Source organism: Trichechus manatus, unplaced genomic scaffold (assembly GCF_000243295.1).
Source record: "Trichechus manatus latirostris isolate Lorelei unplaced genomic scaffold, TriManLat1.0 scaffold00005, whole genome shotgun sequence".
NCBI classification, from domain to species: Eukaryota; Metazoa; Chordata; class Mammalia; order Sirenia; family Trichechidae; genus Trichechus; species Trichechus manatus.
The window spans coordinates 24600533-24627616 of NW_004443941.1; the positions used below are offsets into that span (position 1 = coordinate 24600533).

Genomic DNA, 27084 nt, shown 5'->3' on the forward strand with positions numbered 1-27084 from the left:
CAAAATGGTGGACAAGCACACAATACAGGGAATTATGGCCTAGCCAAATTGACATACATTTTTGGGGGACGCAATTTAATCCATAACACCATGTGACCAAAAAACTGTTAGAAGAAATAAATATACTAACATATGAGTAAATAGGAAATTATATGAAATAATTAGAAACTAAAAAAAAAAAAGCAGACTTTTAGATAAAAAAAAGAATAGAGCAAAATAAAAAGAAATAATTCCTAGAACTACACAATAATCTTAAATAATTATACAGAAAACACTGGAAATCTTTCCAAGGACAAATAATCTTTTTTATGGTTCCAGAAAACAATGGGGAAAAAAAATAAATGGTAAATAATTGTATTTTGCAGCTGTTAGAAATGAACATTAAAAGAAGAAATTTTTTTAACAGAATCACTGAACAACTTGGAAGAAGAAACCAAATAAAAAATTCTTCCAGACTAATAGATTTAAATGATTGAATTAAAAGAGTGAAAAAAAAAAATAGGGAAAATTATATCCAGTGTAATCTTGAATATACAGCTTAATGTGGGATTTCATAACATGTATACTTGCACAAACTCAGAGAAACTGAAACATAGCATTGGCCCTGGTTGCTGGCTGTACTGGTGTTCTCAAAATGATTTTTATAAAATCTGTGGATCTACAGAATGTCATCAGTTGAAAAGATTTTCATATCTGACTAATGATAAATTACACCCTGGAGAAGGGAGGTTCAAACAATTGCAAATACCAGTCTTCTGAAAAGGGAGTGTACAAAGAAGTAGGGAGATTACAAGAAGCGGGGGGATATTTGTTAGTCTGATTGAAAAAGGCAGACAAGAGGAGTAAAATCTAAGAACCAAGATAGTAAATATATAGACAAGGTTAAAAGTTGAATATACAGTTACAGCTGTGTTAGTTTAAAATTTTTAATAATTTTCTGATCATAGAGATGACAATATGATTATTCTGAAACATTTAGAAAATACCAAAAAAGTCAAGAAGAATTTCTGTCCACGATAGAACTGCTAATTACATGCTACCTTTTTTTTTCCCCCCCGTTTTGTTGTCTCTTTTGTCTATTTTCTTCTGAGAATGTATTGGGAGTTGGAGGACAGATGTGGTAGTAAACTGTCTTCAAAATTGCTATTATTAATTGCATAAGGAAACTCTAAAGTATGGATGTACCATAAATTACTTAACCATTTGCCTATTGTTAGATTTTTTTTCCTTCTTAGGGCTCTTTTTGTTGTTGAAGTTGTTGTTTTGGTTCTATCAAGTAAGACCGCAGTGCACATCCTTGTAATAAATCTGTGTGTGTATCTAGAAAACCCCAAAGAATCCACAAGAAAACTACTGGAACTAATAGATTTCAGCAAAGTATCAGGATACAAGATAAACATACAAAAATCAGTTTGATTCCTCTACACCAACAAAGAGAACTTCCAAGAGGAAATCACCAAATCAATACCATTTACAATAGCCCCCAAGAAGATAAAATACTTAGGATTAAATCTAACCAGACACAAAAAAGACCTATACAAAGAAAACTACAAGACACTACTGCAAGAAACCAAAAGAGACCTACATTAGTGGAAAAACATACTTGCTCATGGATAGGAAGACTCAACATTATGAAAATGGCAGTTCTACCCAAAGCGATCTACAGGTACAATGCAATCCCAATCCAAATTCCAATGGCATTTTTTAATAAGATGGAAAAACAAATCACCTACTTCATATGGAAAGGAAAGGGGCCCCGGATAAGTAAAGCATTACTTAAGAAGAAGAACAAAGTGTGAGACCTCACACTACCTGATTTTAGAACCTATTATACCAACACGGTAGTCAGAACAGCCTGGTACTGGTACAACAACAGATACATAGACCAGTGGAACAGAATTGAGAATCCTGACATAAATTCATCCACCTATGAGCAGCTGATATTGGACAAAGGCCAAAAGTCCATTACTTGGGGAAGAGATAATCTCTTTAACAAATGGTGCTGGCATAACTGGATATCCATCTGCAAAAAAAATGAAACAAGACCCAAACCTCACACCATGGACAAAAACTAACTCAAAATGAAACAAACACCTAAATATAAAATTGAAAACGATAAAGATCATGGAAGAAAAAATTGGGGCAATGCTAGGAGCCCTAATATATGGCAGAAACAGAATACAAACCATAAGTAACAATGCACAAACACCAGAAGAGAAACTAGATAACTGGGACCTCCTAAAAATCAAACACTTATGCTCATCAAAAGACTTCACCAAAAGAGTAAAAAGACAACCTACAGACTGGGAAAAAAATTTAGGCTACAACGTACCTGATCAGGGTCTAATCTCTAAAATCTACAAAATACTGCAAAACTTCAGCAACAGAAAAACAAATAACCCAGTTAAAAAATGGGCAAAGGATATGAACAGGCACTTCACCAAAAAAGACATTCAGGTGGCTAACAGATACATGAGGAAATGCTCACAGTCATTAGCCATTAGAGAAATGAAAATCAAAACTACAATGAGATACCATCTCACCCCAACAAGAATAGCATTAATCCAAAAAACACAAAATAATAAATGTTGGAGAGGTTGTGAAGAGACTGGAACATCTATACACTGCTGGTAGGAATTTAAAATGGTACAACCACTTTAGAAATCGATTTGACGCTTCCTTAAAAAGCTAGAAATAGAAGTACCATATGATCCAGCAATCCCACTCTTTGGACTATATCCTAGAGAAATAAGAGCCATCACACAGATATATGCACGCCCATGTTCACTGCAGCACTGTTCACAATAGCAAAAAGATGGAAACAACCTAGGTGCCCATCAACGGATGAATGGATAAATTATGGTATATTCACACAAAGGAATACTACACAACAATAAAGAGCAATGACAAATCCGAGAAACATAACATGGATGAATCTGGAAGGCATTATGCTGAGTGAAATTAGTCAGTCGCTAAAGGACAAATAGCGTATGAGACCACTATTATAAGAACTCAAGAAAAGGTTTAAACACAGAAGAAAACATTCTTTAATGATTACAAGGGTGGGGAGAGAGGGAGAGGGATATTCACGAGCCAGATAGTAGACAAGTATTATCTTAGGTGAAAGGAAGGACAGCACACACTACAGGGGAAGTCAGCACAACTAGACTAAACCAAAAGCTAAGAAGTTTCCTGAATACAACAAAACACTTAAAGGAACAGAGTAGCAGGGGTGGGCATCTGGGGACCATAGTTTCGGGGACATCTACGTCAATTGGTATAATACAATTTATTAAGAAAACTTCTCCATCCCACTTTGGTGAGTGGCATCTGGGGTCTTAAAAGCTAGCAAGTGGCCATCTAAGATGCATCAATTGGTCCCAACCCACCTAGAGCAAAGGGGAATGAAGAACACCAAAGACGCAAGGAAAATATTAGCCCAAGAGACAGAAGGGGCCACATAAACCAGAGACTCCATCAGCCTGAGACCAGAAGAACTAAATGGTACCCGGGTACCACCAATGACCCCCCTGGCAGGGAACACAACAGAGAGTCCCTGATGGAGCAGGAGAAAAGTGGGGTGCAGAACTGAAATTCTAATAAAAAGACCAGACTTCATGGTTTGACTGAGACTAGAGGAACCTCAAAAGTCATGGCTCCCAGACTAGTAGCCCAGAACTAAAACCATTCCCGAAGCTGGCTCTTCAGACAAAGATTAGACTGGACGATGAGACATAAAATAATACTCATGAAGAGTGTGCCTCTTAGTTCAGGTAGATACATGAGAATAAATGGGAAGCTCCTGTCCGGAGGTGAGATGAGAAGGTAGAAAGGGGTAGGAGCTGGTTGAGTGGACACAGGAAATCTGAGGTGGAAAGGAGGGGTGTGCTGTCACATTATAGGGAGAGCAACTAGGGTCACATAACAGTGTGTATATAAATTTTTGTATGAGAAACTGACTTGGGCTGTAAACTTTCACTTAAAGCACAATAAAAAAAAATTAAATCTTTGTGGGTATCTCTGATTATTTCCTTAAGAGAAATTCTGAAAAGTGAAATTATCATGTCAAAATATCTGAAATTTTTAAAAGTTCTCCCTACACATTGCCAAGTAGTATTCCAAAAACGTTGAACCAATTAATATTCTCACCACCAGTGACTGCAAGTAGCATACCCTCACCTGCATTCGATATCTGCTCTTTTTCTATAATTGCCAATTTGATAGGGGGAATATTTTGTCTCATTTTTATTGTGTATTTATTTGATAACTAGTAGGGTTGAACTTTATACATTGTAATTAAAAGGATACACTCTTTAGGCCTGTCATATTGGATTGATGGGAATATAAGTAGTTAACATGCTTGGCTGCTAACTGGAGGTTGGAGGTTTGAGTCCACCCAGAGGTGCCATGGAAGAAAGGCCTGGAGATCTCCTGAAAAACATCAGCTATTAGAAACCCTATGGAATGTGGTTCTGCTGACACACCTGGGTCACTATGAGTTGTAATCTACTCGACAGCAGCTGGTTTTTACAACAGAGTAATACTACACAGCCATTAAAAAGAATAAGGTAGTCACTCAGCGGTAGCCACTGTGCAAACCAGACTCTCCCTTTTGTGCCTCACTCCTGGCTTCCTCTGCAATCACATCTGACAAACCTGATACGGCTGAGACTGAGAAATTGGTAAGTCAAAATTGAAGAAGACAGAAACAATGAAGAAGAAACCATTGAAGAAGACATAAAATCCACTGCCTTCGAAAGAAACCCTTAAAGGAGAAGCAAGTAGGTGAATCATAATGAACATGTGCCACCAACATGCACTGTATATCTCCAAACCTTATTTTACTTCATTTAGCTGTTTAACTTTGTAAATGCAAAAAGATTAGATCAAGTTTAAATGACTGTGCTGCCCCTTTCACATCAAAAGCACCAAGATCTACTGGCTGTGCTTGCCTCTCCCATCTACCTGCGTGGCTGGCGGGAAAGAGAAAGAACTTGCGTGCTGGTGATAGAAGAATCTGGGTGAGATGATGGTGAATCTAGAGTAAAAGCAAAGTTAGTCCAATGTGTCCTGTAGGCTGTAGTAGGCAGTTTAATCAGAGTGCTTTTTTGTTGTTGCTGTTATTCAAATGATTTTAATTACTAGAACGCACACATTTTAAAATAAGCAAATAAATAGTTTTAAAACCTGAAAAAGGAATAAAGTATACATATATATATGTATACACACACACACATATATATGTGTATATATACATATATCCTAACAGAAAAATATTTATGGATATTGTTAAGCAAAAAAAAGTCACTGAACAGTATAATAGCATAATCCATTTTGTGTAGGTGCGTTAAATAAAGTATATGTACGTACATACGTACTACCTTATACACTTCGGTACTATTTGAATGTTTTTTACAATGAGCATGTGTGTTACTTTTTATATTAAAAATATTTTAAAAGAACTGATGCTCTTACAATAGCAAGTAATATATCCAAAGGATAAAAATACTAAGAATAAAGTTTATACCGATAATAAAAAGAAATCTCTGATAATAAATACAAGAGAATAATAACTAAATACTAGATAATACCAGCAAATATCAAATAAAGAAACTAAAGGATAACATTAAGCCAATACAGGTAGTCCCCAATTTACGACATATTCGAGTTACAAAGAACTGCACTTACAACCATCTGGTTTTTTTTGTTTGTTTACATCTTATTGTTAGTGATATATACTACATGTACAGTGTTACAGAGTATAATTTGCTGGTGTTATCATTCTCAGATTTTCACTCACAGATGTTCAGTGTTATGGTTTACTGTACAAAACACTGCCATAGAGCAGGCTATGAAAACTAAAAAAAAAAAAAGAGATATTGGACTTACGTCAGAACCGACTTATGATGTAGTCATCAGAACAGAACCCCGTCATAAGTCGGGGACTACCTGTACTCAACATTTTGTATAATAAAGGTTTTTCAACAGATATTTATTCTTCACCCCCAGTGTGCAAGACATACAGTAGATTGCAGATTAAAATAATCTAAACATAGAAATAACTACAAGAAAAATCTTGCTGTAACAGAAGGGGACACTAGCAAAGTGAGTTCATTAAATTAAAAAGGAGTTGATTTCACATTTAAGATTGTTGAAAAGACATGTTCCTGATGCCCAACAAAGAAAAAAGTGGGAGAAAATACTGCAGATAAAAATAATTTTGAAATGAAGTCATGAGTAATTCAATTTTTGATAAATTATTCTAACGAAATAATTAGCAATATGAACACGGATTTGTGTACAGAAATGTCAGTTGCCTTTGTTTTATCTGTTGCTCTTAAGTATTTTTCTCCCTGGAAGGCTTGACTGCTAGCTGAAAGGTTGGTGGTTCAAACTCACCCAGAAGTGCCTTGGAATACACGCCTAGCGATCTACTTCTGAAAGGTCACATCCTTGAAAATGCTATGGAGCAGTTGTACTCTGCACACATAGAGTCACCTAAGTCAACAGCAGTTGACAACAACAATAAAGTATTTTTCACTTCACTTTCTCAAAAGTTATATACTACAAGAATATGTTTCCATTAAACCTTCAAACAATGCAGATAAAATGAAAGTCCCCCTTAAGACTCCCAAATCATTCCCAGTCTCTTCCCCAGAGGTAGAGATCAGATTGGTGATAATGTCCTTCTGTACTTTGTAGAAATAGATACTTTTGTTTTCTGATCTTTTATTTCTTATGCAAATAATAGTAAGCTGATGAATACTTCTTGAGCACTGCTGTGTGCCAAGCATTGTTCTAGATTCTGTAGTAGTACTAGATATTGTAACTGGAACAAAATAGACCAAAATCCCTGTTCACATAGTGCTTAAATTCTAGGAAAGAAACTCAGCAGTAAGTAAGATAAATAAGTAAAACATGGAGTATGTTAAGTGCTAGAAGAAAAGATGAATCAGAAAAGGGGGCTATGAAATGCCAGGGAGGGAGTGGTATTTTATATAGAATGGCCAGGGAAGGCCTCACCGAGATAGTATCTTCTGAGTAAAGACCTAAAGAAAGTGAAGGGGCTACCTATGGGAGTATCTGGGAGAAGGCCATTCCAGGCAGAGGGAAGAGCAGGTGCAAGGACCTGACACACATGCCCCAAGGACAGAAAGCAGGACAGCGTGGTTGGAGCCCAGTGAATAACAGGGAGAACAGTAGGAAACAAGTGGTGGGAGTGCAGATCATGTCATGTAAAAAAACAAAAAAATACCAAAACTGTTGCTGTGAGTCGATTCTGACTCATAGCGACTCCATAGGACAGAGTAGAGCTGCCTCATAGGGTTTCCAAGGCTGTAATCTTTATGGAAGCAGACTGCTACATCTGCTACATCTTTCTTCTCGGAGAGGCTAGTGGGTTTAAAACGCTGACCTTTTGGTTAGCAGCTGAGTGTTTAACCACTGCACCACCAGGCTCCTTTCATGTCATGTAGGGCCTTGTTTATAAGGACTTTATTGAGAAGTCCTTGAAGGATTTTGAGCAGGAGAGCAACACAATCAGATTTACATTTAAAGGGAAGTATTGGTCTGCTGTATTGAGAACTGACTGCAGGACGGCAAGGGCTGAAGCAGAGAGACCAGTTAGGGTATTGCTATTCTACAATATGTATTATGCTACAACTTGGTTTTTTTCTTTTTCTTTTTTCTTCACTAACAATATGTCTTAGAGATCTTTCATATCAGTATCTGTAACTCTGCCTTATTCCTTTTATCTGCCTCATGTTATTCCACAAAATGGATATTGTTATATTTAACCAGTTGTCTGTTGATGGGCATTTAGGTAGTTTCTGTTGTTTTACTATTAAAAACAATGCTGTAGTGAAAATCTTTGCATATGCCTCTTTGTGGATACCAAGAAGTAGAATTATCACATTCAATGATCAATCCTGTTTGTCTTGCACTGAATTTAGAATTTAATTGGGGAAAAATTGATATCTTTATAATATTCAGTCTTCATATCCAGGAATATGATACATCTTTCCATTCCTTGCTCAAAATATATTTAAAGTTATTAATTTTCATATGATGAATTTGTTTGACCCTCACATGTGTTTTTTTATTTCTTTTAGTGACTTCTTGCTACTAGTTTTGAAGGACATTGTGTTGCAGAGGCCAACTCTTCAAGTTATTCTAATGAGTGCAACCTTAAACGCTGAGCTCTTTTCAGAATATTTCAATTTCTGCCCAGTTATTACCATACCAGGTAATTAAAATGCATCATTAAAAATTTATTGTTCTAATAAAAAAACCCATTAACCTTCGAGTCAATTCTGACTCATAGCAACCCTATACGACAGGGTAGAACTGTCCCATAGGGATTCCAAGGAGCAGCTGGTGGATTCAAACTGCCAACCTTTTAGTTAGCAGCCGAGCTGTTAACCACTGCACCACCAGGCTCCATAAGCAAATATAATTATTTTAAAGTGACATAAATGAATAGGTATTTATACCTCTTTCTAGAGGAGGGATGATTGGTTTATAACAAAATTATAGCCATCCGGTAAAATTGATAAGGAGGTAACATTATATCCATTTGCCAGGAGAATTCAATTTTGTATGTGATTTCTTTTTCTTAACTCTTCGTTATTTCTATCATTCTACCATATTTAACACTAAAATATGAGTTTATAGTAGTAATCTGTCATAAAGAGGAAAGTAGTGTCTGTGTATAGTGTATTTGTTCATTGCTGGATTCTGCTAAATTTCAGGATTTTGGTTCACTCTGGGAAAAGTTAAGCTAGATAGTCTGTGTTTTCTTTTAGTGCCTGTCTTAGTTATCTAGTACTGCTACAACAGAAGTACCACAAGTGGATGGCTTTAACGAACAGAAATTTATTCTCTTGATGTGTAGGAGGCTAAAAGTTTGAATTCAGGGCGTCGGCTCCAGGGGAATACTTTCTCTCTCAGTTCTTGGGGAAGGTCCTTGTTATCAGTCTTCCTCTGGGTCTAGGAGTTTCTCAACACAGGGACCCCAGGTCCAAAGGACACGCTCTAATCCCAGTACTTATTTCTTGGTGGTATGAGGTCCCTCTTTCTCTCTGCTCTCTTCTCTTTTTTATATCTCAAAAGAGATTAACTCAAACTACAACCTAATCCTATAGATTGAGTCCTGCCCATTAACATAACTGTCTCTAATCCTGCCTAGTTAACATCACAGAGGTTAGGATTTACAGCACGTAGGAAATCACGTCAGATTGCAGAATGGTAGACAACCACACAATACTGGGAATCATGGCCTAGCCAAGTTGACACACATCTTGTGTGGACACAATTCAATCTATAACAGTGCTTTCACGTCTCATTGTGGGATTGATTTATCTCCTGAGCTTTGATTTATCCTTCTGCATTTGATTACCAAAGTGACAACTTGGAAGCATGGATTGATGAATAATAGTACTATTTGTCCTAGTCATAGAGGATGTTGACAATAGAGTCAAAAAAGAAACTATATGCTTTATCTAGAATATAACTGAGTGTTTAGTGGTCCACAGTGGGGGAGGGGGTAAGGGTGAAAAGGGGTAACAGGTAAAAAAAAAAAAAGTATTATTAGCAAATTGTCATTTTCGTCACCTATACATTTTTGTTTTCTTTACTGTCTTCGTTATCGAGTGCTACTGTAACAGAAATACCAAAAGCAGGTGATTTTAACAAAAAGAAATTTAGTTACTTAAAGTTTACAAAGCTAGAAGCCTGAAATCAGGATGCCAGCTCTAGAGGAAGTCTTTCTCTCTCTGTAAGCTCTAGGGGAAGGTCCTTGTCTCTTCAGCTTGTTTCCTAGTTGTTTGGAAATCTCCATGTGGCTTGGCATCAGTCTTCCCCCATCTTTACTTCTGTTGCTTGCTTGTTTAATCTCTTTTATATCTCAAAATAATATCCATACACTTATAAGGAAGACCAGTTAATACAACTGTTATTCAAATTTATGCATCAGCCACTACTGAAAAGATGAAGAAATTGAAGATTTTTACCAACTTCTTCAGTCTGAAATTGATCAAACATGCAATCAAGATGTACTGATAATTGCTGGTAATTGGAATGTGAAAGTTGGAAACAAAGAAGAAAGATCAGTAGTTGGAAAATATGGCCTTAGTGATAGAAAGAGATCACATGATAGAATTTTGCAAGACCAGCGACCTATTCATTGGAAATACCCTTTTCAACAACATAAACGGCGACTGTCTGTATATATAGACCTCGCCAGATGGAATACACAGGAATCAAATCAACTACGTCTGTGGAAAGAGACAACGGAGAAGCTCAGTATCAGTCAGAACAAGGCCAAGGACAGACTTCAGAACAGACCATCAATTGCTCATATGCAAGTTTAAGTTGAAGCTGAAGAAAACTAAAACATGTCCATGAGAGCCAAAGTACAAGCTTGGGTATATTCCACCTGAATTTAGAGACCATCTCAAGAATAGATTTGACACACTGAACACTAATGACCGAAGACCAGACAAGTTATGGAATGGCATTAAGGACATCATACATGAAGAAAGCTAAAGGTCATTAAAAAGACAGGAAAGAGAGAAAAGACCAAAAGATGCCAGAAGAGACTCTGAAACTTGCTCTTTAACGTAGAATAGCTAAAGCAAATGGAAGAAATGATGATGTAAAAAGAGCTAAACAGAAGATTGCAAAGGGCAGCTCGAGAGGATGAACTACAATAATGAAATGTACAAGGACCTGGAGTTAGAAAACCAAAAGGGAAGAACACACTCAGCATTTCTCACGCTAAAAGGACTAAAGAAGAAAATTCAAGCCTAAAGTTGCAATAATGAAAGATTCTACAGGCAAAATATTGAACGATACAGGATGTATCAAAAGAAGATGGAAGGAATACACAGTTACTGTACCAAAAGGAATTGGTCGATGTTCAACCGTTTCGGGAGATAGTATATGATCAACAACTGATGGTATTGAAGGAAGAAGTCCAAACTGCACTGAAGGCATTGGCAAAAAACAAGGCTCTAGGAATTGGTAGAATACCAATTGAGATGTTTCAACAAACAGATGCACTGGCCATGCTCACTCATCTATACCAAGAAATTTGGAAGACAACTTACTGGCCAGCTGATGAGAGGAGATCCATATTTGTGCCAGTTGCAAAGAAAGATGATCCAACATAATGCAGAAATTACTGAACAATATCATTAATATCACAAGTAAAATTTTGCTGAAGATAATTAAAAAACAGTTGCAGCAGTACTTCAGCAGGGAACTGCCAGAAGTTCAAGCCAGATTCAGAAGAGGACGTGGAACAAGGCATATCACTGCTGATGTCAGATGGATCCTGGCTGAAAGCAGAAAATACCAGAAAGATGTTTACCTGTGTTTTATTTACTATGCAAAGGCATTTGACTGTGTGGATTGTAACAAAATATGGATACCATTTCAAAGAATGGGAATTCCAGAACACTTAATTGTGCTCATGAGGAACCAGTACATAGACCAAGAGGCAGTCATTCGAACAAAACAAGGGTACACTGCATGGTTTAAAATCAGGAGAAGTATGTGTCGGGTTTGTATCCTTTCACTGTATTTGCTCTGTCTGTACGCTGAGCAAATAATCCGACAAACTGGATTATTGAAGAAAAATGCGGCATCAGAATTGGAGGAAGACTCATTAACCTGCAATATTCAGATGACACAACCTTGCTTGCTGAAAGGGAAGAGGACTTGAAGCATTTACTGATGAAGATCAAAGACTACAGCCTACAGTATGGATTACACCTCAACATAAAGAAAACAAAAACCCTCACAACTGGACCAATAAGCAACATCTTGATAGAGAAAAGATTGAAGTTGTCAGGGATTTCATTTTACTTGGATCCACAATCAACATCCATGGAAGCAGCAGTCAGGAAATCAAATGATGTATTGTATTGGGCAAATCTGCTGCAAAAGATGTCTTTAAAGTGTTAAAAAGCAAAGATTTCACTTTGAGAACTAAGATGTGCCTGACCCAAGCCATGGTGTTTTCAGTCACCTATGCATGGGAAAGCTGGACAATGAATAAGGAAGACCAAAGAAGAATTGACACCTTTGAATTATGGTGTTGGTGAAGAATATTGAATATACCATGGACTGCCAGAGAAACGAACAAATCTGTCTTGGAAAAAGTACAGCCAGAATGCTTCTTAGAAGCCAGGATGGCGAGAATTTGTCTCATGTACTTTGGACTTGTTACCGGGAGGGACCAGTCCCTGGAGAAAGACATCATGCTTGGTAAAGTAGAGGGTCATCAAAAAAGAGGAATACCCTTAATGAGGTGGATTGACACAGTGGCTGCAACAATGAGCACAAACATAGTAACGATTGTGAGGATGTTGCAGGACTGGGCAGTGTTTCGTTCTGTTGTACATAAGGTCGCTGTGAGTCAGAGCAGACTTGACAGCACCTGATAACAACAACAACCTATCGCAAAAGAGATTAACTCAAGATACATGCTACAGTAACCCTGTCTCATTAACATAACAAAGACAGCCCATTCCCAAATGGAATTATAACCACAGGCATAGAGGCTAAGATTTATAACACATATTTCTGGGAAACACAATTCAGGCCATAACATTTACTAACCAATTTCTATCATCAAAAACATTTTTTGATAGTTTTAAGACCATAAAACAAATAGCACCTTACTGTGTCAAGCTCTGTTAATTTTAAGAGAATTTTACTTAATACAAACTGTTTCAAGATAGTTTAACAGGTATCGTGAAGCATTTTCTATTGTTTTTTTAGGTCGTACCTTCCCTGTTGATCAGTTTTTTCTGGAAGATGCAATTGCTGTGACAAGGTAAGACAGATATTAGTTAAGGTTCATTGAAAGTCATTGAAAACAATTATTATTTTGCCCACAGCATGCCAGGATACTAGTAAATACGTTAGTCTTCTAATTTTTCTATTTGAGCATTTTGTTTTCTCCTTTATTTCAGCAAATATGTATTATATGAATTATTTGCCAATTGCAGGCAATGTTATATGTCGATTAAGAGTACCAACTCTGGAGACAGACTGCTAGGACTTAAATCCCTCCACTTACAAACTTTAGAATATTGTTTAATCTTCCTATGCTTCAGTTTCCTCATATATAAAATGGGTATTACCATTCTACCTTTAAGGAGTTTGCAGAATAATATGAGAGTAATTATGTATTGTCTTCTGTTTGCTCCTGCTTCTATCCCTAATAAGCTTCCCTGCTAATTCCATAGTTACTTAATGATACAATATTCTCAAGCTAAAACCCCTTTAAAATTTTAGCATGCAATAAGAATACTTGAGCTTATTAAAATTGTTAATTTCTGGGCTTTACCCCACTCCCATTGAATATGAATCTCTGGGGAGATAGATCATCTTTCAACTAGTTTACCTATCTTTATTTTTTTACTTTTTCAAACTCATTGCCTCCAGAATTCTCTTAAAACATAGACTTGATCATGTCCTTCCTCTTCTTAATAACTTTCATTGGCTCCCCATTTCCCACACTCTGTGGACACTCATGGCTCACATCATGTGACCTCAGCCTACATTTAACCTCCTTTCCTACTTTAATTCTTCCACCCACACAAAGCTTAGCACCCTCAGACTACTGGCTGTTTCTCAAATACGCCATACCATTCCCATCTTTATGTCTTTATTCCTTTCTCCCTCTTCCATATATACTCATTGTTCAACACCCAGCTCAAATGCTACCTCCATAAAATTTCCCTTTTTTCTTCTAGTAGAAATTAATCACTTCTTTATCAGAAGTCTTAGGGCACTTTTTTTTGTGCCTCTAGTGACATTTATTTCCATGTGTCTTACAATATGGTGAGTTGTTTTGGTCTGTCTACCCCTATCAGTTTGTAAGTTCCTTGAAAGTGTATTCATTCTTATACACCACACCCATCCCTACAGTTCCCTGCACAAACTAGGCATTAGGTAAACATTAAATGAACAAATGAATGTTGAATGTGAGAGGAAGATATGGTGTTTGATGGAGAGGAGGAGTTGGAGGGAGTCAAAGATTATAGAATCATAGATGAATAGCTTTTTTGGTAAGCTTCAGTACACTTTCTTCAAGTGAAATCTTAAGAAATCATAAAGAAGTGGGAGCTGACCCACATGAACCACAACCTCCACAAGCCTGAGACCAGAAGAACTAGATGGTTCCCGCTGCCACCACTGACTACTCTGACCGGGATCACAAAGTTAGAGTGGGAGAAAGATGTAGAACAAAATTCAAATTCATAAAAAAGACTAGATTACTAGTCTAATAAAGACTGGAGGAACCCCTGAGACTAACTTGGTACTGAAGCCACTCCCGGAGAACACTGTTCAGCCAAATTATAGACAGGCCTGTAAAGTGAACAGTAACACCCATGAGGAAAGTGCTCCTTAAAATAATCATCTATATGAGACCAAAAGGGCAACATCTGCCCGAAAGCAAAGACAAGATGGCAGGAAGGGTCAGGAAGATTGGACGAATGGAAACAGGGAACTCAGGGTGGAAATGGGGAGAGTGCTGACACACTGCAGGGAATCCAGCCAACGTCATGGAACAATTTGTGTGTAAATTACTGAATAGGAAACGAATTTGCTCTGTAAACTTTCACCTAAAACACAATAAAATATTTCAAAAAAAAAAAAAGAGCGAGCTAAAATGGAAATGATCTGGCTGAAAATGGTGAAAGGGAGGACAGAGCCCCTGCATACTTACTATGCTCCAATCCCTTACCTTTCCCTGAGGCTCTGATAAACCTCTAGGGCTCCAAGAACAATGGTTTCAAACAACTTACCTAAAGGCCAAATCCCTCAAAGATGAGAAGATAAAACCCTTTGAGGCTGACTTGCTAAAAGTCTCATGGCAGGTTGGTTTAGTGGCAGACCTAGAACTCAAATGTAGAGTCTAGTGTTTTTTTTCATTTTATCGCACCTAATGGTATTATCACTAACAAAAACTAAACCAATCAGAATTGAGTTGTGAAATGTTTTAAGGACAGTCTTATGGAGATGTTCAGCCAGCAACCAGAAACGTGGGTCTAGAATGGGTGTAGCAAAGGAGAGTCAGCTGTGTGAGAGTAATAGTCGAAACTATGGGAGTGGATAAGATTGCCAAAGAAGAAAATAAAGTGGAGAGGGGTGTTAACTGAGGATGCCACTAGAAGGCTTACTTACGTTTGCAAAGCTGACAGAGGGAGAGGAGAAGTGAAAGAGTAAGCAGTCAGAAGTAGAAGGAACCCACAATATTGTGGTATCATGGAAATTGAGGGAAGATGAATTTTCAAGAAGGTGGTTAGCAGTGTCCCATGTTTCAGAGGTTAAAGGTGATGAGTGCTCTGCACTTAGAGCAGCTTGACCCTTGAAACAACGCAAAGAAGCATTGTTTTCAACTAACTGCTGGCAACAGCACATTTAACAACTTTATCAGCTGTAAATTTATCAACCTTAAATACTTCCAGCAAGACTTGAGGCAATTGTCCAGTGAGAGCTGTCTTTGCTTAACTTGAGAGAAAATTTATCAATTTCATGTGGGGGTAAGCTTTTGTGTAGCTAGTGTAAAAGTGATCCCATTGTTCATTGTCATTAATTTCTATTAGTTCTGGTATTTCCAGATTGACCTAGTCTAAAGGAAGATAAACCACTTTGAGTCATGGCCTGTAATGTATAATGAAACTGTGATTCTGGCCCATGAGATTAAAAATTTGAAGTGTGAATGTTTCCCCTTGTTAATTGTGCTCTGGGTTCTTCTTCCCTCGTGGACCCCCACCCCATTTATTCTTCTTCCACCACTCCATGACTTCCTGGGTAGAGCTTTCCCCTAAATTCTTATCTGGTCTCCCATCCTTATAAACTGGACAGAGCCAAAAGCATCCCTGTGTGTTCCCCACTAGGAACAGGGCACAGCCAGCAAGTGCTGTACTGGCAAAAGGATAGCACACGAGTTGGGCAGAAACAGCGGCATTCTGCTGAATGAGCACATAAAATAGGAGAGTACCTTTATTCCGCACCAGCAGACATACACACGTGTTCCCTTGTCTTCATCCCCCAGGTATGTGTTACAGGATGGGAGCCCATATCTGCGCTCCATGAAGCAGATTTCAAAGGAGAAGCTTAAAGCGAGGCGCAGCAGAACTGCATTTGAAGAAGTGGAGGAAGATCTGAGGCTCTCCCTTCACCTCCAGGATCAGGATTCTGTCAAGGATCAAGTGCCAGATCAACAGTTAGATTTTAAGCAGCTCCTGGCCCGCTATAAAGGTAATGTGCTTCCTAAGGAAATATTACAATTGTGCCAAAGATTTCCAGTATTTTCTCCCACTGTCATCCAGAAGAAGAAAAATATGGCTCTTGTTTCATTGTTACATTGTCTTTAATTCATCAGACCAACCTTAAACTTACAAAGATAGCAGTTCCAACACATACGTATATTATCATTGTTATTGTCTTTACCAGTGGGTTGTTTTTTTTTTTTTTCTTCCGATTATAAAAGGAATGTGTTCATTATGGAAAAATTGAGTGGTAGTAAAATACAAATTATATTTTGATATAATCTCCAATTTACAGAAGAGATTGCAAGACTGTGCAGTGAACTCTCGTATATGCTTTACCCCAGTGCACCAATTGCTAGTATTTTGCTTCATTTATTTTATACTTTTATCTGTGTGTGTATTTATTTTCCTGAATCTTTTGAGAGTAAGTTGAAGATAGCAGCTTTACCCAGTATGTATTTCTGAAGAACAAGGGTATAGTACAGTGATCAAAATTGGGGCATTTAATACTGATGGAATACTATTATTGAATCCACAATCCATATTAAAATTTGGCCAACTATCTCAATAATTAGGAGTCCCTGGGTGGTGCAGACGATTAAGCACTCAACTACTTGCTGCAGGGTTGGCGGTTCAAACCCACCCAGAGATGCCTCAGAAGACAGGCCTGGCAGTCTGCTTCTGAAAGGTCACAGCCTTGAAAACCCTTTGGAGCACTACTGCTCTGCACACATGGGGTCGCCATGAGTTGAATTGACTCGACTAACCACAACATTGCTATTTTTTTCCTGGTCCGGGATCATGCATTACATTCATTTGTCATATGTCTTTAGTCTTTTAAAATCTGGAACAATTTTTCAACCTTTGTGTGTCTTTTTATGACCTTGACATTTTTTTAAGAGTTCAGGCCAGTTATTTTGTAGTATGTCCCTCCATTTGGGTTTGAGGTTTCCCCAGGTCATGCTTTTTTCTTCTTTTTTCTTGGGATACCACAGAAACAATGTTGAGTCCTTCTCAGTACATCATGTCAGGAGGCACATGATATTGGTTTGTCCCATTATTGGCAATGTTAACTTGGATGTCTCCCAGGTATCTCTTCTCTGTGGTTACTATTTATTCCCATTGTAGTTAATAAGTCATTTGTGGAAAGATCTTTGAGACTATGCAAATATTCTCAAAATTTTACCCTCTAGTTTTAGCTTTATTCTTGAGCTTTTAAAATGATATCTTTTGAGCACCCGCCCTGTGCTGGGCATTTTTATTGATGTTACTGAGTATTCCCTCCTACCATGCCAGATCCTACCCAGCTATTCTTCATTCCTATGTGACCCTCTATACTAATAAGCTAGGCTGAACCTATGGAAACCTCAAGGCTACTGCTTTTGCCTTCTTCCTTAAAGCCTAGACTAGAGACAGGTCTCAGCTTCCCTTCTAGTTCTTTTACCTGGACCTCCTGCCCCGACTCCTGTTAGCCTTTCCAAAAATCGAGTACTTATCTTTCAGGTAAGCGCCTCTACATCCTATTACTGCTCCTTTAGGAGAAGAGGCAAGTGAGTTTTCCTTTTCTTTCTTCCACCAAAGACTCTATTCGCAGTCCTTGATGGGGAGTGGTAGTCATCAAAGAATAGTAGGGCATTGGTCATTGTTCTGCTATTCAGGAAGATATGCATAGCTCACAAACATTATTTCATTTAATCTTCCCAACATCGTGAGAAATAAAGTTAAGAGCATAGACTCTTGGAATGTTCTTATACACCCAGTTTCAAGTCCCAGGGTTCCCATAAAACTAACTATATGATCTCGGGCAAGTTCCTTATCCTCTTTATGCCTCAGTTTCCTTATCTATAAAGTAGGATTATAGTCGTCCCCCCTTTTCTGTGGCGGATATGTTCCAAGACCTCCTGTGGATGCCTGAAACTTCAGATAGTACCAAACCCTATATATACTATGATTTGTTCTATACATACATACCTATAATAAAGTTTAATTTATTAAATTAGGTGTGGTAAGATATTAACAACAATAACTAATAATAAAATAGAACAGTTATAACAATATATTGTAATAAAATTATGTGAATGACAGAGCAGAACGGTGTGAGATTGCATCATGTATGTACTCACTTAACATTTTCAACCGCAGTTGACTGAGGGTAACTGAAACCTTGGAAGGCGAAACCACGGATAAGGGAGGCTACTGTATTTGGGGAATTAAATGAGGTAATATAAATCCACAGTATAGTGCCCAGCCAGTAAGCACAGATTTTGGATTCAAATTAAAATGTGTCTGAGTCCTAGGTTCATGTTCTTTTTGTACATCATACCAGCAATTAATTTAATTTCCATATTCTGTTACATTATGGAACAGGAAAATCTCCTGGGTTCCTGTTTTGAAATTTCAGAATTTTCTTTTTAAGAATTATGACTGGATCTAAGGTACGCCTTTCTAATTTCAAGCACAGAGGTTACCAAGGTTCAGAAAGCACTGCTGGGGCTCCCTTTCTAAGAAAGGAGAAGAGAGGACTTGAGGTCAGGAAGCCTGGCCACTAGCTTCTGTGTGGTGCTGGGCTGATCACTTCGTTTCTCTGAGCCTCTGTTTTCCTGTAAAAAAAAGACTCGAACTAGATGATTTCAACGCTCTCTTTTACCTTTAAGAAAAGCAAATAATGTCCCTAGCTCAATTTTTAGAACTTTGTATAGTGTTTTTAAAAAATAATAGTTAGTCCTTTCAAGCAGATAATTCATTTATCCTTTTGGAAAAGTCTAGCTGTTTGGAATCTTGGCAGAGAATAGTGATTCCTGCTCTGCCTTTGCTCCCTAACCGCACTCTCGTTTGTGTAGCATATTTCTTTCGTTCTTTTTTGACCGACATAGGATTTACTCCCCCAGAACAACATTGTTTAGAAACTGCTCTTGTCCCTCCTCAGACTTCTCAGCATGGCCTGGGAAGCTTCCTCCATACCAACTAAAGTTATTTTGTTCCAGTTAGACTCTAGTTAGGGTGACAGGACGTTAGGAGGACACCAAGAAGAAAGGGCGGCAGTCTTGGGAGAGTTAGTTACCCCAAGAGTATACTGCTTGTTTTTAAAGGAGCTGAGGCCCAAAGAACATGTATCTTTTACTAGGCCTCAGATGGCTTGGGAGGAGATTGTAGACCCTTACCCTGAGGGTCCATGGATAGATGTCAGGGGGTTGGTGAACCCATTAAAATCACATGTATTAAGATCCATAATTTTGATTGTTTTCCCAAAGGAACCTAAAGGTTAAGAGTGACTGTTGTGAAGGTACTGGTAAAAGCTGTGGCATCTGTACATTGATTTCCATGGATTACTGTTACCTGGACTTCCTTCTGATCTGACTCATGTCACTGATTCTGGAAGGGGTTTCTGAAATGTGTTTCACTTTTCCTTTTGTTTCTAGAACATAGGCTTTCAGTAAATAATGTAGTGGGTGAAAGAGGGGAAACAGGGAGGAGAGTTAAATGTGGCCCATCTGGGCCTTTCTAGCAGGGGAGAAGCCTGTTCAAGCAAAAAGTGCTTCTGGCGAGTCTATTTTCTGAAAGACTGTAAGAAAAAAGTTCATGTTAGTACACTGAATGTCCATGTTATTCAGTCAAATCAAGACACTCCCTTTGTTCACAGGCACACTCTTCAGTAAGGTATAATGCTCTTTCTGATTTTGTCCTGTCTTTCAGGGTTTAGCAAATCAGTCATCAAAACAATGTCCATCATGGATTTCGAAAAGGTTAATCTTGAATTAATAGAGGCCTTATTAGAGTGGATTATGGATGGAAAGCATTCCTACCCTCCAGGTAACTGCTGCTTGTCTTCATTTGCGTGAGAGATGGCAAAAGAGAAGGGAGCTTTCTTCCTGAAGTAATGGGCACTGCGGGGATAGCCTCCCTTCCTGGAGCCCCCACCACTACCCCAGCTATGTGTTAAAGTTGCTTACTAGCTTCTAAGGGGGAGATTTTACCTTTTAGGTTCACTTTGTTTTTTCGTTCCTGCCAAGCAAAAAAGAGATGTTAACAATGCAAAGCCCAAAAAGAAGAAAGCTGAAAAGAAGGCTGAGTGGTCTACACACTTAACAGTCAGTCCCTGGCTAAGTGAGAGTCGGGTAATAAGTGTTTGAATCCCATGTAAACTCTGTGCCCACGGAGGCCAGGAGGCAATGGGGTTAAGAGCACAGGCTTTGGAATCTGGTAAACCTCTCAGCACTGCTAGTCAGGAATTCTGTAACTGGGATAAAGCACTTGTCTCTTCTATGCCTCAGTTTCCATGTTTGTAAAATGAAGATAGTAATATTTCTCTTGCATAAAGCTATTTCGAGGATTAAAAGAAACCATATGTAAAGTGCTTAGCACAGTGCCTGGCATATAGTTCCAAATCAAAAACCAGACCTATTGCCATCTAGTCGATAATGACTCATAGTGACCCTGTAGGAAAAAGTAGAACTGCCCCATAGAATTTTCAAGGCTGTAATCTATACAGAAGTAGACTGCCACATCTTTCTACCGCAGAGCAGCTGGTGGGTTCAAACCTCCAGCCTTTAGATTAGCAGCCGAGTGCTTAACCACTGTGCCACCAGGGCTCCTTGTCATATAGTTGACGCCCAGTAAATCTACCCCTAATAATGATAATTATACTAATGCATTTACCGTCATCATCATTATTATTATCACTGCTACTGCTACTATACCATAGAGCAGGCACTGCTTTCTCCCTTCCTCAGTGCCTTCCTGTCCCAAAGGCCTTCCTACCTCTCTTACAGCTCCTTCTCCCCACAGTGTGATCCCTCAGATCTTCTCATGACTGAATCCTTCACATCACTCCAGTTCCTGCTCAAATGCCACCTCTTCAGAGAAATTTTCTCTGACTGGCCTACTACTGTTGTCTCCTCTCTTTATCATAATACCCACACATGGTTTTTATTTTCTTTATAGCATTTAACGCCGTCTGAAATTACTGCTTTGCTTACTTGCTGTCTCCTTCAGTAGACTATAAGCTCCCTAAGAACAGGGGTTTCTTGTTCACCACTCTGTTGTGCAGACCCTAGAACATTGCCTAGCACCGAGCAAACGTTGGTTGCATGAATAAACAGAGGATAGCTAGTGTTGGATGATCATTAAATGGATTAATAGATTTTTTTAATCACATTGTGTGCTCATTATACAAGTGCTTAAGAGAAGTGAGAATGGCTGCCTTCCTCGCTTAGACTTTGATCATCGTGTGGTATTTCCTGAAGAGACTTAGGAGCCACACGAAACTATTGAAGTGCCTTGTTTCTCTTCTCTTGGCAAGTAGCCAGTGTTGGCTAATGCATTGTCACTGAATATCATGTTTTGTCCCAAAGGAAAAGACTGTTATGGGGGGGGGGATCAAGTAGAGTAGCCAAAGAAATGTCAAAAAATTACCTGAATTCAAAGCAGAGAAGATAATTAGGGAGTTGAGATATATCTGTGAATATTAAAGATATCCCTGACACAGATGGCCAAGCCATGAGGGCAGAGCAGATTAAGAGGCATAGAAAAATATAGACAAAAAATGTTTTTCCATCCATATAGGTTAACACTTAAATTGTTTGGCACTTTAGTAGAGAGGAGCATGGGGTATATAATAGAAGGAGCATGGATCTGGTGCCAGAACCCTTAGGTTTGAGGACAAGCACCGCTCCTGTTAATCCTGTGACTTGGCCAAGTTACTGAGTCACCTCTGACCGCTGTTGCAGCACCGTAAAGTAGGGGTACTCACAACCTTCTTAATGAGTGGCTGTGAGGATCCAGTGAGATAATGTATGTGAACATTTTTTGTATACTTTTATAAAGTGCTAAAAACAACCCTGAAAAATATGTTTTGACTTTCTTATTTTAGAGTTCCATTTTGTTAATAATTTAGATTCCTCATTTATTTTCCTCATTTATTTAGTGAGAAGAATAACTGTGATAAATAATAGGTCATAAGTTCCTTGTGGGCAGATCTTTGTTTTATCTCCCATCGCACCTAGCACAAAGCTGGCATACCTGTTGCCGTTGAGTGGATTCCAACTCATAGTGACCCTATAGGACAGAGTAGAACTGCCCCATAGGATTTCCAAGGAGCGGCTGGTGGATTTGAACTGCCAGCCTTTTGGTTAGCAGCCAAGCTCTTAACCACTGTGCCACCAGGTCTCCAAAACTGGCATAGACATCCAATAAATATTTGTGAAACTATTGGTAATTAATTAATGTTCTACTTCTTCAACATATATCTAAATTTAGATTACCAAGTTGGCCAGCCATTTATGGTTTCCTTTTCTCATTTCCGTTAAAATGTTTTTGGATTTAATTCATTAATAGCAAAGAGTCTTCTTGTCTTTTAAAGTTAGAAGGATAACTCTTCTTATAGAAACAGAATTTCCGTGGCCAGTGCACTGAAGAAGTGTGTTTAAAGAACCTTAAAGAACTTTGCTAATAACTTCTTGTATAACTTAAGGCATTACATTTTTCCACACCTCAGTTTTTCCTGTTGTAGAAGGATAATAATACTCCATTCACTTTGTAGTTATTAAGTCAGAGAATGTAGAAAAACATAATTTGTTCTTTATGTAAATCCTTGGGAACCTTACAAAGAAAGGAAAATTGACAGTGAAAATTCTTGGATTAATACTTTTTTTTGTTGTTTAAAATATCTTTCTCATCTAAATTAGTTTTTCCTTTTTTGTATTTTTCAATTTGATTCTTTTTATATACCCAGGTGCTATACTTGTGTTTTTACCAGGACTAGCAGAAATCAAAATGCTTTATGAACAGCTACAGTCTAATTCTCTTTTCAACAACAGGCGTAGTAATCGGTAAGTTACTTGCTTTATTCTGTTGCTGTTAAACCCAAAGATGAATGACCATAAGGGCCTCATTTACAGTCAGCACCCTTTTTAGACTCAGATATCACTCCTCAAGAATATGTTTGTTTATGCCAGCTGGAAATAGAGAACCTATTTGCCCCATGAAATCAGTTATTTCTATTCCATTAAAAAATAATATTTCTCTTTGCTTGGCATACTGACTCAGCAAACTCACACATAATTTCAGCTGGCAGATCCTCACAGGGGTGTAGGGGAGAGCCAGTGTTAGTAACAACAAAGAAATATTACTACCACTTTAAGAGAAAATGATTTTCAGTGGTTCCTATTCCAGCAGCAAGATGTACTTGGGTATATTTTCATACTTAAGAGGAAGAGTATTTGACAGATGAGCATTTCCTAGCAATATAAGAATAAAGTTTCTTACCTTACATCACTCTCTCTGCCTCTCTTTGCACTTAAACGTAGGGAAAAAATGGTTCTTCGCTGGTTAGTTTGCTCTAGGCTTGTTATTTATAGAATATCAACTGTTTATTCCTTTTGGTTATTTATTATTGAATTACACTCCAGTGTTTTTCCCAGGTTGATGCAAGATTTTTAGTTCATAAAAAACACATTGCCATCGACTCAACAGCAACTCATGGCGACCCCATACGTGTCAGAGTAGAACTGTGCTTCATAAGGCTTTCAGTGGCTGTTGTCTTACAGAAGTATATTGCTAGGTTTAGTCACAGAACTGAGTAAATATTTTGTAAGGATCAGAAAGAGCCTCCCCATTTAGAAGAGCCAGGCCTTGAGGTCAGATCGTGGAGAAGGTGCTGATACTTGGAGTCTTATAGTTTTAATGTTAAATCACCCACAGTGATCCGATTTCAGTGCTTTGTGCTAGAAGACTTACTGCAGTTTTATTTCTTTTCAGATGTGTTATTCATCCACTTCATTCATCTTTATCCAGTGAAGAGCAGCAGACTGTGTTTGTAAAACCTCCTGTAGGTGTAACAAAGATTATAATTTCCACCAATATTGCTGAGACATCCATAACCATTGATGATGTTGTCTATGTCATCGATTCTGGGAAAATGAAAGAAAAGAGGTATTCTCTATTGGTAATGTTAAGAGAGGGGCCAAAGATATCACATTTAGGGTGACACAGCTCCTAGAAGCTAATGCTATTAAGCCACATGGTTACTGTTTGGGAAAATGCATTATGAGAACTGTGTGTGGATGTGTGAGTGATTCATAGCCAGGACCATGATCCTTCAAGTCAAATGGAGGTGGAAAGTTTAAGGTTTTACCTTGGAAGTAATAAATTATATTCCTCTCTTTTTCTCATGTGCTTTTATACGTGCTTGAATAAAAAGCGTTGAATAAAGGAACTGTATGTATTGGGACTGGATACCATTTATCATTGGCACTAGGTTGCCCCCACGAGGGGCTCAAATATCCCAGGACACACAGGCCCATGTCCTCCTATAGATGTCTGGTGGTTCTTCTGTTCTGCTCATGTCAAGTAAAGCCTTGGACACATATTTGTAAAATAACTCTTCTTTATATTTTCTATTTCTTTATAGATATGATGCTAGCAAAGGTATGGAAAGTCTAGAGGATACTTTTGTGTCTCAAGCTAATGCGCTGCAAAGGAAAGGCCGAGCCGGCCGTGTCGCTTCTGGGGTCTGCTTCCATTTATTCACTAGCCATCACTACAACCACCAGCTGTTAAAGCAGCAGCTACCAGAAATACAAAGAGTGCCACTGGAACAGCTGTGTCTAAGGTTCATCTTCATTTTGTGCTCTGCTTCCAAAAGGTCTAAATGTTTCTAACCCTGTTTAAGTCCCGTGTTTTCTTTTTCCTAGTAGAGGTTTTGCTAAGTGTGGACACGGATGAACTCATTCATTTGCAAAGAAAGAGCTCTTCAGTGTTGCCTTTACCATTCTATTTAGCTTTTTGCATAAAAAAGTGTCTTACACTGCAGAGGATGGCCCTCAAATAGAGTTTAAGAATACATTTGTAAATCAAGAAAGTAATCCAACTTGTCAGGGAATTTCTTCTCTGGGCAACACCAATATTAAATAATCACAGGGAAAAATCTACAGCCTCATTATCAATTAGAGCAAAGTAATCAAAAACTCCTTGAAAGTGCCATTATTTACCTGATGAACAAACAAGAACAAATACCATAAAATAGGATATAATGAACAAATGATCAAACTTAATGTTATCAAGGCTGGGGAACCTTTGGTTCAACCTTTCTGAAAATTTGCTTGCCCTTATATAAAAATTCTAAAATCATCTATGCCCCTTGGACCCAGTTGTTACACGGTAGGGAGTATGCCTACAAAAAATAACCCAAAGGGGAAAAACAATTACCTGTAAGAAGATGTTCTAGCTCTTCTTTCATCCAGCAGCTAGATGTGTCTTGAGAGCCTTCTGTTTGCCAGGCATTGGGCTAAGCAGTAGGATACTGTAGGTAATAAGATGTCCCTGCTTTTAAGTATCCAAATCTAGTCGTAAATTGGGAAAGCTGATAAGCTGAACTGAGGTAGTAGCAGCACGAATGAAGAAGAACGCAGGGATTTCAGAGAGCTTTGGAAGCTGATTGACCGATGAGGGAAGATAGGAGAAGGGGAAAATGTAATAGGTATAGCACATATAATTTAAAAACAACTCAAATATACAACAGTAGGGAAATAGGTCAAATATATAGGCCAACGTGATTCATACTTTTAAAAAAGAAATTGAAATTAAATGGATTATGTCAGTGTATGTCTTAAAGTTAAAACACCTTGAGTAGAAATAAGCTAGGTACCAAATATATACACATTCATAAAAACTTGAAAGTGCATATATGTAGGTTGACATCTAGAAATGGAGTTAGAAGTGAAATGAATACAATTTTATACAGTAAAATCTGCAAAAACTGGAAACTGTAAGGTGCTAACCTGTCTGAGAAGGAAAACTCAAAATACTTGCCACTAAAATGAGCAATACAAAAGTTTTCTGCCCTGTCAAAGGTGGAAAACTTGGGAGACCCAGAAAATGAAGGCAATCCTGTGGAGTTCCAGCTCTCACAGGTTTCACTGTATATGTTAGATTTTTTTCTCTTCTGAAATTGTGCTCAAGGTCATAATTTAAAACAGTAGTTATTCAAGAGCTATCACAAGGCAGGAAACAGATTAATTTTATAAACAATAACTGGAAATTCAGATGTGAAAGAGTAAATGGATCATTTGAATTTTATTTCATAAGTTGAACCTACTGCTGTAGGAAGAACCATCTTGAAAGTTTGAAGAGAGGATTTTATTCTGAACCTGAAAAAGTTTCATAATCTGAATGTTTGTCTATAGTGTATTGCTGGGAGAACTAGATGATGTAAGACTTTTTAAAAATTCAAACTAGTATTGTCAATTTATAGAAGCACGTATCTGGGAAATTATAAATTATTTTCATTCAAGAAAAATACTATCTTATCCTTCTGTGTCTTGCCCCCAGGAATAAGATTGACAAATTATTTTGTTTTTCCTTTGTTCAGAATTAAAATCTTAGAGATGTTTAGCACTCATACTCTCCAATCTGTGTTCTCTCGGATTATTGAACCACCACACACTGATTCTCTCCGGGCCTCCAAAATACGATTACGAGACTTGGGAGCATTAACTCAAGATGAAAAATTGACCCCTCTTGGGTATCACTTGGCCTCTCTGCCTGTGGATGTGAGAATCGGCAAGCTGATGCTGTTTGGCTCCATCTTCCGCTGTTTGGATCCTGCTCTCACCATTGCTGCCAGTTTGGCCTTTAAGTCTCCTTTTGTAAGTAAACTGTGTTCATCTAAACTGGAGTCCCACAGGTCTCTAAGGGGACCATGAGGGGCTTCAACAGGTGTGTGAACCCCCTAAAAGTGTTCTTGTATGTTTTTTTCTTCTGTTTTTTTTTTGGTTGGAATTTTTTTTTTTTTTTT

At 38.0% G+C, this 27084-nt stretch overlaps 1 protein-coding gene across 5 annotated transcripts in view; it reads left to right on the top strand.

Moving 5' to 3' along the window:
• Window positions 1-27084, top strand: part of DHX57 (DExH-box helicase 57) — a 74823-nt gene that overhangs the window by 24098 nt on the left and 23641 nt on the right. For all 5 annotated transcript variants that reach the window (XR_002824827.1, XM_023735737.1, XM_023735734.1 and 2 more), the window contains 8 exons: window positions 8112-8245; window positions 12787-12841; window positions 16076-16281; window positions 19986-20102; window positions 23023-23119; window positions 24048-24221; window positions 24700-24900; window positions 26659-26935. Coding sequence is in view for 4 of the 5 variants with exons in the window: in XM_023735737.1 (XP_023591505.1) it covers window positions 8112-8245; window positions 12787-12841; window positions 16076-16281; window positions 19986-20102; window positions 23023-23119; window positions 24048-24221; window positions 24700-24900; window positions 26659-26935 (1261 nt within the window). In the remaining variant the exon portion in view is untranslated. The remainder of the gene's footprint in view (window positions 1-8111; window positions 8246-12786; window positions 12842-16075; window positions 16282-19985; window positions 20103-23022; window positions 23120-24047; window positions 24222-24699; window positions 24901-26658; window positions 26936-27084) is intronic.